The 17,452-nt window shown below is 33.4% G+C and overlaps 2 protein-coding genes across 2 annotated transcripts; one reads left to right on the top strand and one right to left on the bottom strand.

The window, feature by feature from the left end:
* Positions 1-1,299: 1,299 nt before the first annotated feature.
* Positions 1,300-9,367, top strand: HELRODRAFT_115111 (hypothetical protein). The gene is made up of 9 exons (XM_009028914.1): positions 1,300-1,408; positions 1,593-1,682; positions 6,438-6,593; positions 6,660-6,743; positions 6,964-7,115; positions 7,336-7,428; positions 7,588-7,747; positions 7,899-8,068; positions 8,318-9,367. The coding sequence occupies exons 1-9, from the start codon at positions 1,306-1,308 to the stop codon at positions 8,765-8,767; spliced, it is 1,458 nt and encodes a 485-aa protein (XP_009027162.1). The 5' UTR covers positions 1,300-1,305; the 3' UTR covers positions 8,768-9,367.
* A 951-nt stretch (positions 9,368-10,318) lies between these two features.
* On the bottom strand, positions 10,319-16,935 carry HELRODRAFT_193797 (hypothetical protein; the record flags this gene model as incomplete). The annotated part of the gene is made up of 14 exons (XM_009028913.1): positions 10,319-11,061; positions 11,435-11,691; positions 11,800-12,006; positions 12,092-12,255; positions 12,528-12,604; positions 12,690-12,915; positions 13,233-13,414; positions 13,535-13,624; positions 13,963-14,052; positions 14,583-14,667; positions 14,897-15,025; positions 15,202-15,292; positions 16,222-16,305; positions 16,783-16,935. Coding segments are annotated over 14 exons (2,149 nt in total), but the record flags the coding sequence as incomplete, so codon positions are not given.
* Between the last annotated feature and the right edge of the window lie 517 nt (positions 16,936-17,452).

Genomic DNA, 17,452 nt, shown 5'->3' with positions numbered 1-17,452 from the left:
TCGACAACCTCACTGACGACAACAACAACATCTTCAACAACAACAGCATTCGTGACGTCGCTGGCAACATCTCCAAAAACATCTCCGACAACGTTGCTGACAAACAATCGAAATGACAAATCACTGGATCAGAGTGTCAAGCAAGTGATTCAGCAACGCCACGAACAACAGCAACAACAGCAACCAAATGATCTAGTGGATTCCTGGAGACTTGGCCTATTGAGTAAAGTTGTTACTACAAGCAAAGCCAGCCTATCTGGAGGTGTGCTGTTGTTAATTAGAGAGGCAGAGGGGGGCCAGCTGCAGACGGCCCGCGAGTTACCCTTAGCCGCCCGCGGCATGATTTCGGCTTGTGAAAATTTGTTTAATCAGCAGCAGTGTAGAGATGAGATACATATTTCATGATGAACTTTGTTAGCAACGTTAGGAGTAAGTAGATGCAGTATCTTGCGTCAAAACTCGTTCTTTTGAGAATCAAACAGATCTGAGTTAGCCTATAAGTTTAATCAGTGTTTGTCATATTTGCTGCTGTGTCTCGATCGTTGCACGTTAATTTTCTGTCCGTTCTCTAAACTTCTCAACAATGATCAGCGGTGATGGAGGTTGAGAGTTTTCAGATTTATGGGCTGAGAAATAATTTTTTGTAGAAAGTTGCAGCAAAATTGTTTCTCTCATTTGAAACGTGAACAATAATGCATACAAAGTATAAAACTCCTTGCAGAAGCTCCTGAAAAATGTTGGCTGAAACTAATTGATCTGCAAACATCAGGTATAAATTGCAATTTGAAACTCCAATTTTATTGAGTTTTTTAAAAACTTTCCAAGAGAATTATAAACTTGAAAGGAAATGCATTGATATATTTGCCGCTATGTTTGGAGGGAGGCACGTTCAGATGTGAGCAGACATTTTTAATCATGTGCATATCAATAAATCAAAACTGAAGAACAAACGTTTTTTTAAAAATTGTTATAAGAATTTCAACAAGCAATATTTGAAACAGCCGTTTAAAAATTAGTGAGTTTCAGTCTTAGCCATCTTATTAGGGTTCCGAAAGTTCAGCCCTCCGTGCCCCAACTTTTGGTCCTATGGTCCCTCTTTGAAGAAAGAAGTTGAGCAACACTCTTGTTTATGACGTGTTTGTGTTTTATCGTGCTGTTGATGTCATCATTGCTGTTATAGAAATTTATGTTATTGTTTTCTCCGTCATATTTGACGTATTTGTGGACAACCACCACAACCTCAAACTACCAGTGAACTACCCACGTTACTTGAAAGAGCTTCGCCATCAGACGCCGGTGAAAAAAATGAACCACCTCTGGAGGAAGGCCATCGCCGACACCCTCTACCTCGTCAAAATCAACAAGAAGAATAACAAAAATAATAACAAAAATAATAATTTCGACAAGCGTCGCCACAGCAGCAGCCATAGTTTGCACACTGAGGATGATGATGAGGAGCAATGCAGTGAGTTTAGTTCAATTTTTGTATTGCCGTTTCTCAAATTTCAATTTTGACGTATTTTAAATACATTTAAACGTAATTCAATTGTGATATATGTCGATAATATTGATATTATTTTTCTTATTTTTAGTAAAACAGGTGAGGCCATTAAAAGTGAACTACGATGAAATCACTCCATGCCTGAGGAGAGTGTCAGTTGTCTGGGATAGGATGCTGAAGCGTCACTACCACCAGCTCAACAACAACAACAATAATAATAATAATAATGGAAACAGCAACAACAATAGCAATATAAATAACGACAATGATAATAGCGGCATCATCAACAACGATGACGATGATGATAATAGTGATAATAAACTAAATAATGAAGAATGTTTCTGTGGTGGTAATGATAATAATGATGATGATGGTGGTGATAAAAGCAGCAGCCATAGAAGTGAGAGTGGTAGTGTTAATGGTTGTAATACAGGTAACAATGATGATGATGATGGGGGGAGTGATGATGATGATGACGGTGACGGTTTAAAGGATGATAATTTCATCAGTGGTGATGTCAAACATCGCAGCGATGATGATGATGATGACGACGATGATGATAGCAACCTCAACAATGATGACGACGAAGATGATGATGATGTCAATCATGTGTACACTTGGGCCCACATTGTTGAAACAGTAAGGGCTGGTAGGTATCTTGTTATCATATTTTTTTTTTTTTTTAGACAAATTTATTTAGACAAAACTGGGAGACACAGAAACTTAAAAAAACAAGCTTGTATGGCCACCCTAACCAAAAATATAGTGTCCACTTAAAAAATATTCAATAAGAAAAACATACAAATACATTCTTACAATATATAGACACAATACATCCATGAAGTCACATCATATATATAGCTTACAATGCAAAATAATCCAACAAATATAAGCACAAACTTAAGTTTATGAAATAATGTCAATAAATATCAGTAGGAAAATAATCATGATGAATACAATTAAAAATTTGCTTTTTAAATTGAGTGATGCTATTTATATAATGAAAATCAGAAGGTAACAGAAACCATAATTTTAAACCAAAAATAAATATAGTTGAAGAAAATAAGGCAGTTCTTGACTTGACAATATGATATGGCAGTGTTTGACGAGTAATTCTGAGAGAATACGAAGACGAATTGATCAAAAAAGAATGAAATTGCAAATGTTTTTTTAAAACAATTAATTTAAATAAAAATAATAGTACTCGAAATAAATAAAGTTTAGAGACTGTTAAAATCCTAGATTTGGAAAAACAATGAAACACGGTCAAATTTTCTTAAATCGTAATAAATCCTAAAAAAATAAAACAAACATTTATCAAGTAACACAATATGAGATTTAACATGACGACCCCACACAATGATGCAATATATTAAATGTGGATAAAAAAGAGTATAAAATAGCTTAAGAATTACAAATTTTGGTAAAATATAATTTAACTTATAAAGAATACCCAAAATCTTTGAAATTTTTGTTGAAACATTAATGATGTGATCTTTCCAACACAAATTGCTTGTCACAGTAACCCCAAGAAATTTTATTTTGTCTAATCTTGTTATTTGATTATTGTTATAATATAGGGAAAAGTTTAGAAGATTTGTAACAATTTTTGGACCAAAAAGTAAAGCATATGTTTTTGAGATATTAATTTGCAGACCATTATTGAACATCCATGAGCTAACTCGAGACAACTCTTGATTAAGAGTTTCTTCGACTACCCGCAATGATTGATCAGAGGCTAAAATGGTGGTATCATCTGCAAACGTTATATATTTAACTGGCAATGGTAATTAACAAGATCATTTATGAATAAATTGAAAAATAAAGGACCAAGTATCGAACCCTGGGGAACACCAGAGCTGATAGGCATCAAGGTAGAATTAATTGAGTTAATAGTAACATATTGATAACGACTTTCGAGGTAACTTTTACACCACTCCAACATTGTTCCCCTTATATCATAATGTGATTGCTTAATTATTAACAATTTATGATTGACAGTGTCAAAAGCTTTACTGATGTCAATAAAATTTGCAATTGTATGTTTTTTAGAATCAATATTTTTTGAAATATATAACGTTAATTCAAGGATAGCAAGCTCAGTCGAGCAATCCTTTCTAAAGCCATACTGGCAATCTGACAAAATATTGTGGTTATTTAAAAAGGAGGTCAGATAATTATGCACAACTCCTTCAATCAGTTTTGAAAATGATGAAACCAAGGATATTGGACGATAATTATTAATTAAATCTTTAGGGCCTTTCTTATGTATAGGGATAACCTTGGTTATTTTTAAACACTTTGGAAACGTTCCTGATTTTAATGATAAATTAATGCAATATGTTAAAGGTTTAATTATTGTAGAAATAACGTTTTTTATGACGAAATTAGATATTCCATCATGACCAGTAGAATTAGAATTCTTCAGCCCATGAACAATATTTAGAACTTCAAATTCATTAGTCTCACATGTTGAAACTGAGGATGAAACAGGATTGTTCAAATATTGGGTAACATTCCTATCATTAACATCAACATTGATGCCATCAACCAAATCAGTGAAATATTTGTTTAAAGAATTTGCAATCACCTCATTGTCATAAGTTATATCACCGTTTATTTTTCTTAACTGATTTGGGCTTGCAAACATCAATAATGGCGGTATGAATAAATTTAAGAAAGGCATCAAAAACAAATTCAACATCAGAAGATTCCAAAATAAACGACCAATCTACAGAATTTAATTTTGTATTAAGCTCAGCTAAGTTATTTTTTGAATAACACAATCTAGGAATTTGAACAATATTATCGGTGTCAACACTCTCATTAATCAACGAAAAAATTGGCAAATGATCAGACAAATCACTATAAATGACACCCGCGGAGTGGGGGGATGGATTATTTGTAAAAATATTATCCAAAAGGGAAAAACCGTGATTAGAAATTCTTGTGGCTTTTGTAATAAGTGGAAAAAAATTTAAAGAATAAAAAGAATTAATGAAATATGTTACTGAATTTTTGCAAACAGAATCAAGTAGTTTCATATTATAATCCCCAAGAATATAAACAACCTTATTCTTGAGACTTCTACAGTTTTTGATTACATTAAAAAAATGATCAAAAACAGTCAGGGGATCAGAGTCCGGAGGCCTGTAGAATACAATTACAACAATGTTGAAATGTAACCCAATATTGACTTCAATGGCCATTGACTCATAGGTATCTGAGGATGATTTTAAAACATTAATTTCATGATAAACTAGGTCATCTCTAATAAATAATCCAACTCCACCACCACGCCTGTTATGTCTATTGTTATAAATAAAATTATACTTTGGAATAACAGTAAGCGGACCCGTAGTATCCGTTAACCAAGTTTCTGTTACAGCAATAACATTAAAATTAATAGTACATTGATTAAGAAAAATTTCAAATTCACTAATTTTGTGAAACAAACTTCTAGCATTGACATGTAATAAACTGGTAACACCAGAATTGAATAATGAATTTAAGTTGGTAGTATTATAAAATTTACATGAATTAAATAAATGATAAAAATAATTCAAGTCAGGATCAAAATTACTATCCATTTTGAGCTATTGTGTTGACCGGGTTGGTAGAGGATTTACGATGTGAAGAAAACGACCACTCACGAACTCTCACATGCTCTGGCCAGGAATCCATGTCCTCAATCACATTGGCAAATTTTATATCTACGCACAACCTGAAGGATGTTGACTTGTCCAAAGACGTTGGTTTAGTCTCGTCTGTGGAGAGATTCTCCTCATTACCATCTTTTTTGAGTACTGGTGTTTTAGTTCCTTTGTCTGACTTCTTAAAAACAGGAAAACATGAAACAGTTTCCACATCAAGTGACTTCAAGTATTCCACAATGTTGTCCTTAGTGCATCTTGCCACATTACCAATATGATAGAATTTTTTCTTTGTAACGGCTTTGTTTGCAGCTATAACCAAGTTTAGGGGAGGTTTCCGACCTACTATACCCTTGACAGATGATTTAGTCTCAATATTAACTTGATCAAGTGTGGGAGTTGCTGGGCGATGACGTTTTTTCATAGGCTCCACAGGCCAAAAGATATCAGCAACATTACCAGCCGACGGCGTCAAAGGAGCATCACCCCAACGAGAATTTTTCAGAATTTTTATTTCTGTTTTACTTGGCTCTTTACTTTCTGAAGGTTTAGCACCGCTAGCAACACTACTAGCCTTAGTAGTCAGTATGTGTTTGCAGATGTTGCAGGTCACAGTGCCTTTATTTTGGCTGTCAGATTGTATTGCCAAGTGAGTAATTACTTGAACGTGTTTATCAACTTTTTCATTCAATTTATTAAAGCTCTCAGTAATAGTTTCACTATTGATTTTTTGTGTGACCAACTGAGCAATCAGTTCTCCATTTTTGTCCATTTTTTTATTCAATTTAACTAAGTTCTCAGTAATAATTTTGCCATTATCCATTGCAAGCCGAAGAGGAATGCGATTTATATTCAATACTGTAAAAATAGGTAACTGAATCAACAAATTATTTTCACAGCAGGAATCTATCAAATCTATTAGTTTACAAAATTTTTCATATTTATCTTTACCTCCAGTAGTTATCTTCAGTTTAGCAACTTTGTCTGACTTTAAAATTTCAATTTCAGAAAATAACAATTTTTTACTGCTAGATATTTCGTCATTAGTATAAAATTCCGCTGTTTCATGTTTAAAACTTTCATCATTAATTGTTTCCACATTTTTATTAACAAACCATAATATTTCAGAAATGCATACCCGTCTAGCTGTTGCCATAAATTGCAATAAAATGGTCAAATATCCTTTCCAACTGATATTTCACTGCCGAAAGTATTACAATTGGAGACAAAAACAACTTCAATGCAAAAATTACAAAATTTGGCTTTAAAACAAGAATTTGAAGAAAATTTTTCTTCACTTTTACTCGTTAGTATTTGCTATAAATTTGACCTGCTAAAATGTTCTATATTTCTAGGTGTCCCCAGGAAGCGTCGAGGCCAAATTTGGCTCTACCTTATACATCAGTGGAAACATCTAGGTCGCCATCAACAGCATAATTGTGGCAATGATGATGATGATTCAACAGCAGCCAATAAGAAATCAGATGAATGTGAGAAGAGTGGAGATAGTGATGAGTTGGAGGGGAGGCCGTATAGAGAGATATTGAAGAACTGGTCGACACATCAGCACGCAATACTCATCGATCTAGGTCAGTGGCTGGAGGGCTGGCTGGCTTGGGTGCTCTGCTTTTTAATTTTTACAAATAATTTATGAAAATTAAGGCCTAAGTCGTGAGCTTATTGAGGTCTTTAATTGGTCTGTTAATACATTTATCTAGTTAATCATTCATCTGTTTTTTAGTTCGTGCCAATAAATTATAAAATACAGTGCCGAAGTAGAGTAAATTATTATAATTAATCAACGTCAAGGTCGTACATTCCCTGGCCATCCGTTGTTTTCTACGCAGTTAGGAGCTGGACAGATTGCATTGTTCAACATCCTGAAGGCCTATTCGTTGATTGACGCGCAGGTCGGCTATTGTCAGGGTATCAGTTTTGTGGCTGGAGTTCTGCTCATGCACGTTAGTACGATTCTCCGTGTGTTTGTACATGTGAAATGTATATTTGGTATTTGTTGTAGAATCTTTTTGAAACATACTTTTGTCGCTTGTTTCAATTGTGGCATGTAACTGTTTATTCATCCGTTCATTTGTTCATTCATCCAATCAAGTGATCGATCAGTCATTCATTTATATATTTATTTATTCAATCATTCACTCATTCGTTCTCTCACAACTTTAGGCTCCAGAAGAGCTATCGTTCAAGTTGTTGAAACATCTCATGTTTGATCTTGGTCTTAGGAAGCAGTATGAGATGGACATGATTCATTTGCAGGTACATACGTACGTACAAACACACGCATACATACATGTGTGCTTCTCTAAATTATTGTTTGACCTCTGAACTGAACTACCCCTTGGTACATTTCTAATTTTTATTAGTCCGCAAAATAGTTCGTTAATAAATTTTCATTTTTTTTTTAAATTTCAACAGATCAAATTGTACCAACTCTCCCGCCTCGTTCACGATCTACACAGGGATCTCTTTGAACACCTGGAAGGACTTGAAATCAATCCAACCCTCTACGCTGCCTCCTGGTTCCTCACTGTCTTCTCCTCTCAGTTTCCGCTCGGTTTCGTTGCAAGAGTCTTCGGTTGGTCTTTATTCGCGGTTTTATCCTTAACTAGATTGGAACGCCTGAACTAAATAATAACAGACCAATCACAGTCGGTCGGCAACTAACCAATCACGTCAGCCAGCCGCAACAAATTGACCAATCGTTGCAAATTTTTTTTCTCCTCCAGACTTGATTTTCCTCCAAGGCATAGATGTCATAACGAAAGTTGCTCTCGTGTTGCTAGGCAACCACAAAGAACTTATAAAGCAATGTCAAGGTTTTGAAGGTACTGTCGATTTTCTGAAAACTACACTTCCCGAGATGGGCATCATACAGATGGAGAGGATTATTAATCAGGTAGATTTCATGAGTTATTGCTTTTGTTGTCTTTTTTAGGTTACATTTTGAATTGTTTGAGACAGTTGAACGTTTAAATTATTGCTATATTGTTGATTGTTTTGCGATGTTATTAATAAATTAATTTGATTGTCATTTATTTGAAACATCATCATTTAGAGAACACTGAAAATGAAGAAGAATAGTATTATTATTTATCTCTATTGCAACAAGTATACTGGATAGCAATTTGTTATAATTTTTTACTAGGTGTTCGACATGGACATAAGCAGGCAGTTGCAATCTTACAAATCTGAATACTACTTACTGAAAGATGAGATGATGGCATTGAAAAGTAATTCCAGCACTGATGCAGCATCAAAGAATGTTGTTGCTAAAAAAACATCCACAGCGGCAACGATAACGGCAATGTCATCAACCAACAACTCTTCAATTACAATTACCACTTTTTCAACAACAGCTGAGCAACAACGAGTTTCACCGTCAGAAACATCAGCAACAACAACATTAGCACCAGCTACAACAACATTAACATCAGCAACAACTACAACAGAACAACAGCACTTACAACAACTAGCAACTTACTGTATCATCTTGGAAGATTTTCTCAACAGTGCTCAGCCCTGCCTCAGCGAGGAACTCAGAAATGATCTCAACAAAATTTTTAAAAAGAAACCAAAATTCCTGTTAAATCAATAAATATAGACGTATATATGTGCGTATATGTTGTATGCGTGTGTGTGCATGGTATGCGTGTGTACGTTGTATGTGTGTACATTTTTTTTATGTTTCATTTCGATTGTTACTAATTCATTTATTCATATTGCTAAATCAAATTTTTTTTTCCTCTTTTTATCAATTTCTTCCATCTATCTTATTTCTAGTCTAGAGTGCAATCATTTATATGTGTTATGATGTTCAAATTTTATATATTTGTGTAGTGGTATATAAATGTTTATATTGTATAAATGTGTTTTTTATATATTTTAATAATATTCATTTATTATATATTGTTCTTGTGATTTTTCTCACTTTTTTCTTCTTACCTTTTAAACTCTCAACAATTAATGTTGTAATGGCTGTGTCACCATAACATTTTAACATATTACGTCGTAATTACATTACATTTTGTTACAATACATCATAGAACAATATATTTTATTGATATTACATATTATTCGTATGATATATAATATATTAGGCATTGATTTTGTTTATATATGTTCAATTTTTCGTATATTAAATAGTCGCTATAAGAATTAAATAACTATGTCGTAATAATAGTAAATGAAATGTCAAAAAAACCTATTATTTCCTCTTCAAAATGATGAAAAATAGTGATTTACGTTAAGCTGTTGCGTGAAAAATGGTAAAAAATGATAATTCGTGTTGATTTGTAGTGTTAAAAATTGGTGATTTACGTTGATTTATAGCGTTAAAATTATGAAAAATGAGGATTTATAGTGTTAAAAATGGTGAAAAATGATGATTTACGTTGATTTGTCGCTAAAAATCGCGAAAACTCAAATTTTCATTAATTTTTTCATAATTTTAACAAAATTTTCTACAAATTACTTCAAAATATCGTAAAATGAAGAGTAAAAATATATTAAAATCAATAAAAAGTCTAATTATTGCGAAAAAATCATTTAAATAATTAAACTTACCATTATACTAACGCTAGGAAACTTCCATACAAGAAATTTTATTATTATTGCGAACAACTTATTATTATTTTGCACAACAAGATTTCGTCAAAAATTTCACGAAATTTTTAGCACAATATGAAAAATAATAGAAATAATGAATAATAAAAATTTATTATTATGAATAAATTATATAGTATATATACATTAATATAAATATATATGTAGATAGGAGTGTATGCTATATATTTAACACTTAACTGCTAGTTCACCGTACTGCTAGTTCACCGTATACCATACTTCTATATATATTTATATAGTATATATACATGAATATATATATATGTAGGAGTGTTTAAGATCTATATATACATATATCTATATATATACACACACACACTCATCTGCTGTTTCACCGTACAAACACGTCCATATACCATACTTCTATATACATATATATAAATATGTATCTCGAAAACGACTTACTTTCAGTCGGTAGGTGTCTAAAACGACGAAATTGGGACCACACGGTAAAAAATTTTTTTTAATCGCAAATAGAACGACATAAAATTCTTCAACAACTAAAAATATTAAAAAACGCACTAAAATTTTGGATTTATTTTCAAATTAAAAAAAGGGTTTAGTTCAATTCCTGGCATTACAAAAATAAGAAAATGCCGAAAAATGATAAGAAATATTAATTTTCTTAACATATTACCCAAGTTATTTCATAATAATGACAAAATAATATAAAAATAATAGCATATTCATCAGAAGAAATTTTACTTAATAAATGTGAAATATACAAGCGATAGCAACTGAATTAATTGAAGATCATCAAGAATTGCTTAAAGCCTTAAAGAGAATTGAATGCATTCGTAACTAAAATATGATTTCAATAAGACTATTATACATTAAAACGGTGCTACAGAATCATAATTTAACAAGAATTATGATGAAAAAACCAAATTATTATATTGAAAATATTAAAAAATAGAATTACACATTTAAAAGAAACAATAAATCTAATTCCTCATTCTTTGAACGTTACAGACTTTACAGTATTACTGCTACCAATGGAAACTTCGTTATTAAAATTACTACTACTGCTTGTTGTAGAAACATTATTATTATTGCTGCTTGTAGTATTTGAAGAAGCTGTACTAGCGACTGTAGAAACAGCTGTGGAGGTAGTAGCAGTAGTATTATTATTATTTTCCTTCATGAATTGATACAACTCATATGAATTGTCAACCATTTGAAGCTCCCCATAAAATGGGAGTTTCTTTGGCTTATTCTTTGACTTCTCCTTCAGATCTCTATACCATAGGCTCAGTAATGATTCGCCTGTAACGAAAATCCCAAAAATTTTTGTTATTTTTAATATATTTTTGAATAAATTCTATTACATCTTTAATAAATTATAATTTGATTCATCAAACTTTTAAATTATCTATGCTACTATTACCATATAAATATTAAATGAAACAAACTGTCAAGCTTGTAATGCACAGTATCGCCATTCAAATGTGAACTAATCAACTTTTAATAGGCTACACAAATACATACACACTTGATAACAGAAATTTTTTTGAAAAATAAATTAACATCTAGTATAAATTTATGATAAAGAAATGATGATACGAAATGACAAACAATGCTCATAAGATATAATGTTTATATACTAACGAACATGAGACGGAATTAATTTTAAACTAACCTCGAACTAGATTATCTATCATATATTTATACTTTTTTTTACCATTTCCTCCATCACCATCGTCACCATCGTCATCTTCATTTCTAGTAGCCTTTCTGCTGTGCTTGTTAACGGTCGTTGTCGTGGCTGAGATGTTGCTTGCGATTTTGTTCGAGGTAGATGTTAATGTCGTTGTGGTGCTGGCTGAAGAGGAGGAGTTAATTTCAATCGACCTGTCACTCATCAAACCATCAGCTGATTTTACATCATCAAGTTTCCTGTTTAAAATAATTTCAAATGAAAAGTTCAAAATGAAAGAGACATAACAAAAAAATGTGTAAAGACATTTGAAACAAATGTTAGAAAAAAAAATTAATGCGACAAACTTTGAAATGTCTGTGCTGGTAATTGAAGCTACTGCAGCAGCTGATGTTTCCGCAGCAGCTGCTGTTGTTGCTGCTGCTGCTGTTCGTGGATTTATCTTCTTACAATCTAGCAAGCAACTCAAAACTCTTTCGTGATTGGCTGAAGAGTTCCCATGGAAACGAATGAGCTTCTCCAGTTCGATCCACACCTGCTTGTACTGCTCCTCCCTGGTTGAAAGACAACAAAAACTTATCAGCATGAATACATGACCCTCATTAACATAAATCATGTTAATTCGACGAACTAACCGACCTCTTAACATTTTTAATCCCTCCTTTGATTCCAGTGTTAGCCAATGGGAGTGGATCGTTCTTTGCCTCCATGATGCCGATACTGTGAATTATTTTTAAGCACTCGATGACGTCTGCTTCTGATAAAACTTCTTTCGTCAGGAGCGTCGAAAGCGGTTCAATTATCTATTTGGTGGTAATAGGAGCAATTAGTGAGTAACATTATTGCCATTTGAAATTAGGCTCATGGAACTGCTAACTTAAATCGTATGCAACAAAGGAAAACCTCAGACGTTTATAAAATGCATCATGCAGGTTTTACACTTCCGTATTCATCATAATACCTTCTCTCTCTTTCTCTCTCTCACTTCCTCTCTATCTCTCCTTACACATACACGTGTATATAACACACACACATACACATAAACACACACACACCCACACTTATATAAACTTACCCCTATCATGCTGGTCAGTATGGATTCACTGATAGTTAGAGGCCAGTATCTTGTTATGCGTTCTAACTGTTGTTTCGCTGTGCAATGTGATGTGTGTATGTGATGTGTGTGTGTGTGTTAAATTATTAATAAATTAAAAAAATTGTAACAAATATTACATACATTTCTCCAATGGTGTAATCATCTTGGACACCCCTGACGTTGTTTGAAGTGGCACCTTCTCACCGGCAAGACCACAGTTAGCACTGCCAGAAACACTATTACTAGTATTGTTACTGCTGCTGCTACTGCTGCTGCTACTGGCAGCTATATTGCCACCGTTGATATCGGTAACAGATTCACTTGAGTATGGTATAAATCTACATCTCTTCATCAATTCGCCAAAATCCTGTTTGGACAATAAGAATTTTGTTTGCTTTACGCGTTGCATGTATGCATTTGTATAAGTGTATGCAAGTATGTGTTGTGTGTGTGTCAGTGTGAGAGTGTCTACAAAAAATTTTCAAGATTTAAACCTTTAAAAATCGAAAACACCACCACCACCACCACCACCACCACCAACAACAACAACATCATCAACAACAACAACAGAAACAACAACAACAGCAACAACAACAACAACATCATCAGCAACAACATCATCAGCAACACCACCAACACCGACAACAACAACAACTCCACATGAACACTTGAACAGGATCTGACTTGGATTCGATAGTCCGTCAGTCGACCGCCCACTCCCTCACTGATTGACGGCGGATCCTCAAGGATGGATCGAAAGGTGGACAGTGAATGAATGAAGATCTCTCCGGCGTGGCTCGTCAGCATGTGTGAGATCACCTTCAGACTGCTCTTCCCGCTCTGATGCTCCAGCATCACACTTCGACCTTACCATAATTATCAACTATGATCATAATTACGTTCACACTATAATTGATAATAGTAACAATAATTAATAATAATTAATAATAATAATTAATAATAATAATAATAATGGTCTGACTCACCACCAAGTAAGAAGTTAGTGAGACATAGAGATGGCCTGCTGTTGACATCAACTGGAGTGATCCGGTAAGCAGAGTGGCACTGCTGCATGTCTATGCGTGTACGAGTATGTTTGTTTGTCTTTGTTTGTTTGTTTGTATGTATGTTTGTTTGTTTGTATGTTTGTTTGTTTGTATGTATGTTTGTTTGTTTGTATGTATGTTTGTTTGTACGTATGTACGTGTATGCTTACACATCTTTACGTTTCACACTGCCTTGTAGCATATAAGATTAGAATAGAAGTTTAATGGAAAATTAAAATTATGAATGAAGAATAGATGGATGAATAGAAGAAAGAATGGATGTATGAATGAGTGAAAGAATGCACCAATGAATGAAAGAATGCATCAATGAAAAAATGAATGAACGAATAAATGAATGAATAAATAACCAGGAATTAATGATTTTGGAGTGCACCACTTCAATGGAATAGCATCAGCGCCGAAGATTTCTTTCGACTTCATCAGGCTGTCCATGCAACCTGGAGTGATGGTAGTGGTGTCCAGGCAAGTGTCATCTATCACTTCAAACTTATCACTCACTTTAATCATTTGTAGTCTCTTCTTCATTGTTATTATTATTATAAACATCACATCGCATCATCATCATCATCAATAAGAGCTGTCCATAAAGGATGTCAAATTTTTTTTAATTGAGATTTTTGGACCTGCCACACATTTTCAAACTCATCACATAAAGCACATCTCAACTTTTTGGCCTCTTCTCTTGAAAAATTATCAATCTGCTGTTAGCAATACAAAATTTTCCATACAAATTATCAGCATCGTCAAATGAATACCAACTACATCTGATATCGCCGAACGGAAATCAATGTGTAAATGGATAAGTGCAAATCGGGACGTCACTGAAGACATCAGGCTTCACCTACACTCTCCTCCCGTCACAGAGTGTTGCCACAAATTAGTTGGCCCCCTCAAAGCATGTTGACCTCCCTTATGGACAGTCCCTTCTTACGAACCACCACATTCGCATCAGCATCAGCAGACGAACCTGTCTTAAATAATTCATGATGGGTGTCCTTTCGATGGAGAAGTTCCACATCATAATTAGCCGACGAGCACGCGTTCTGTTCCTCCTGGTGGTGGTTTGCAGCGTTGCATTTTTGCCAGCATTTATTAATATAGACGAACTTTAGACGAGTTAGCTTAAATTTACATACGCCAACGCCAATAAAAAAAAAAAAATGCGTCCACATTAAATCAGTGAAAACTTAGTTAGATGAAGAGAGCAACTCGCATTGACAAATTCGAAAAAGCATAACACACCATTATTAAAGTAAATTCGTGCAAAAATGAGCGACAAACTTTCATTGGAATGCCGGTGATTGTGGTCAACGCCAGCGAGTAATGCTCCATGACCAACTCAACCATCTTCGAGAAAACATTCTTCCCTGATTGGCAGCAGTGAAGTTCAGTCACCAAATAATCTGTCACCTATCAGTCGGTTCAAATAAAACTAAAACACAACAGAAATCAAATGCATTTTCTGCAAGCAATCATCAATTGTAAAATAATCACAACAATCAAGGCAATATAACAATACGAGTAAAAATTTTGACAGATGAGTATGAAAATATTTTAAAAAATTGAAAATTTTTAAAATTAAAAACCTTTCTCTTGTAATAATTGGAACATCTGTTTGTCACTCTGACAGGGCAGACGTCCACAAATATCAGATGAACTTTATTTATCGGCAAACATCTACAACGATTCAAGCCATCTTTATTACAATTTGCAAATTTTAATAACACACGCAGCATGCTTCTAGCCAGTGCCGGCTCTAGGCACAGGCAAGAGAGGCAGCTGTCTCGGGCGGTCATCGCCAAGAAATTAACGTAATTTAATTTTTCTTTCGATAAGTATGGCAGACATGATCTAATTTGTACCTCTGTGAAGTTTGAACATGATCAAACGACCGCCTCTACCACTTCTGGCAGGTCCACACGCGTGGACTGCGGTACTCGCCAGTCATGTCAGCAGCAGTTAGCGTTGACAAAATACAAAAAATGACTACCAGAAGACATCATTTATTTTCACAGTTTATTATCACAATCATTAACGTGTAACATGCAAAACCATCTAGAGAGGCTGTGGCTCATTTTGGAATGGTGCAAGTCATTTATAACTCTCTTAGTGGATCATCTAGTAGATGGACAGTTTTGAAAAATCATCTTGGAAAAAAAAACCCTACAAAACCTTTGAATGCAACAAGATGGGAGAGCGAGATTGAAGCTGGGCAACCTTTTCGATACTGTGCTGGAGTAATCTTTGATGCTCTTTTTGAAACCAGCCAAGACATTTCTTATGATCCATCTTCACCACATGAAGCAGAGGTATCAACTCAAAAAACGAAAAACTTTAAATTTTGTTGCTGTACTGTGATATGGTTCAATATTTTGAACCAAGTAAACTTAAAAGTAAAGTTATTCAAAATATTGAAATTGACATTTCTGAAGCCTGGGACCTTGAGCCGGCACTGCTTCTAGCAATTTGAAAACATGTAGCAGTTGTATAAAAATTCAAATTCAAGTGGAACAAGTTCAAGTGAACTTTGGATGGTATGTACCAGAACAAACAATCCATCAAAGAACAAGAATGAAAGATATGAAATGAAAAATGATGATAATAACAGCTGGGAGTTTGAAGACATGATTCGGTTATGGAGGTTGACTGCATTAGATAAACTATCTTCTAACTGCCTCACAGCATCGTTACTGACAAAAAAATTATATTGTTATTATTTTTAATTATAAATAAATAACAAAGAAAATTGAATTAAGTTTTTAAACGTATAAATTCATAATAACTAAGAGAATTGTTAAGCAATTAAATACAACTTTAATTATCATTTAAATATGATAAATGATGAAATAATAAAACCATTAAATCTACCCACATCCTAATTTGTATATTTATGGGGTAAATCAATATACATGTATGTCATAAATCAAGATAAACTGACCTTATATCTTTATTTATAGTCAGTAGTAATAATTATAGATGATAATATAAGAAACAGTATCAAGCATAATAAAAATATAAAAATAATAATTTAAAAATAATCAATTTTCGTTTTGCATCCAGAGACCCGGTTCCCCGAGGTAGGACGTCTTAATAATTTAAAATTTAAAATAATTTAAAATTAAGAGTAACAAAAAATAAATATAACATAAATAATGGTGAACAAAAACTTTTTGAAAGAGGATATGTAGACAATCCTTCCAGAGTTCAGCAAATCTGGAGGCAGCTTGGTCTGACCCCCACCACTACTACTACCACTACTGGTAGAAGTAGTAGTATTTTTATTATAGTTGTTGAAAATCTTTTCTTGATGAGGCGTCATGGTGCTAATAATTTTCATGGCAACAAGAAGACCATTGAGTTCTGAATGCTGCAGGGCATTGTCAGCCGACGACAACCTTGATAAATATTCTTTGGCTTTCATCGCCAGACCCAGGGTTATCTAAATTAAGGATTGAATTTATAACATTTAAATAATATAAATTATATAACTCAATTGAAAATGTTTTCTAAATTTATGATATGGCTGATAAGGACTTTTTTAACACCCAGCTTGGAAACTGCTACCTGATTTTTCTCATCTATTTTTGTCAATTATTAAATGTTAATGTATGATCTACAAATTCAAGTTTGACTTTAAGTTAATTATTTTTTATATTAATATTATGTAATAAATTGAATTTATTAACTTTTGAAAAGTAAAATAATAAAAAATTATAGTCTTCTAATCTAGCTAACATGCTGGAGGTTTTGAGTTGATTGGGCCCAGGTATTTATAGATGATGGCTGACTGTCATTCACCACCACTTGCACCTTAACCAATTCATATATTATTTTACA

The sequence above is a fragment of the Helobdella robusta genome (assembly GCF_000326865.2).
Source record: "Helobdella robusta unplaced genomic scaffold HELROscaffold_59, whole genome shotgun sequence".
Classification (NCBI taxonomy): domain Eukaryota; kingdom Metazoa; phylum Annelida; class Clitellata; order Rhynchobdellida; family Glossiphoniidae; genus Helobdella; species Helobdella robusta.
Note: the sequence above shows the minus strand (reverse complement) of the source record. Positions and strands in the feature narration are given on the sequence as shown.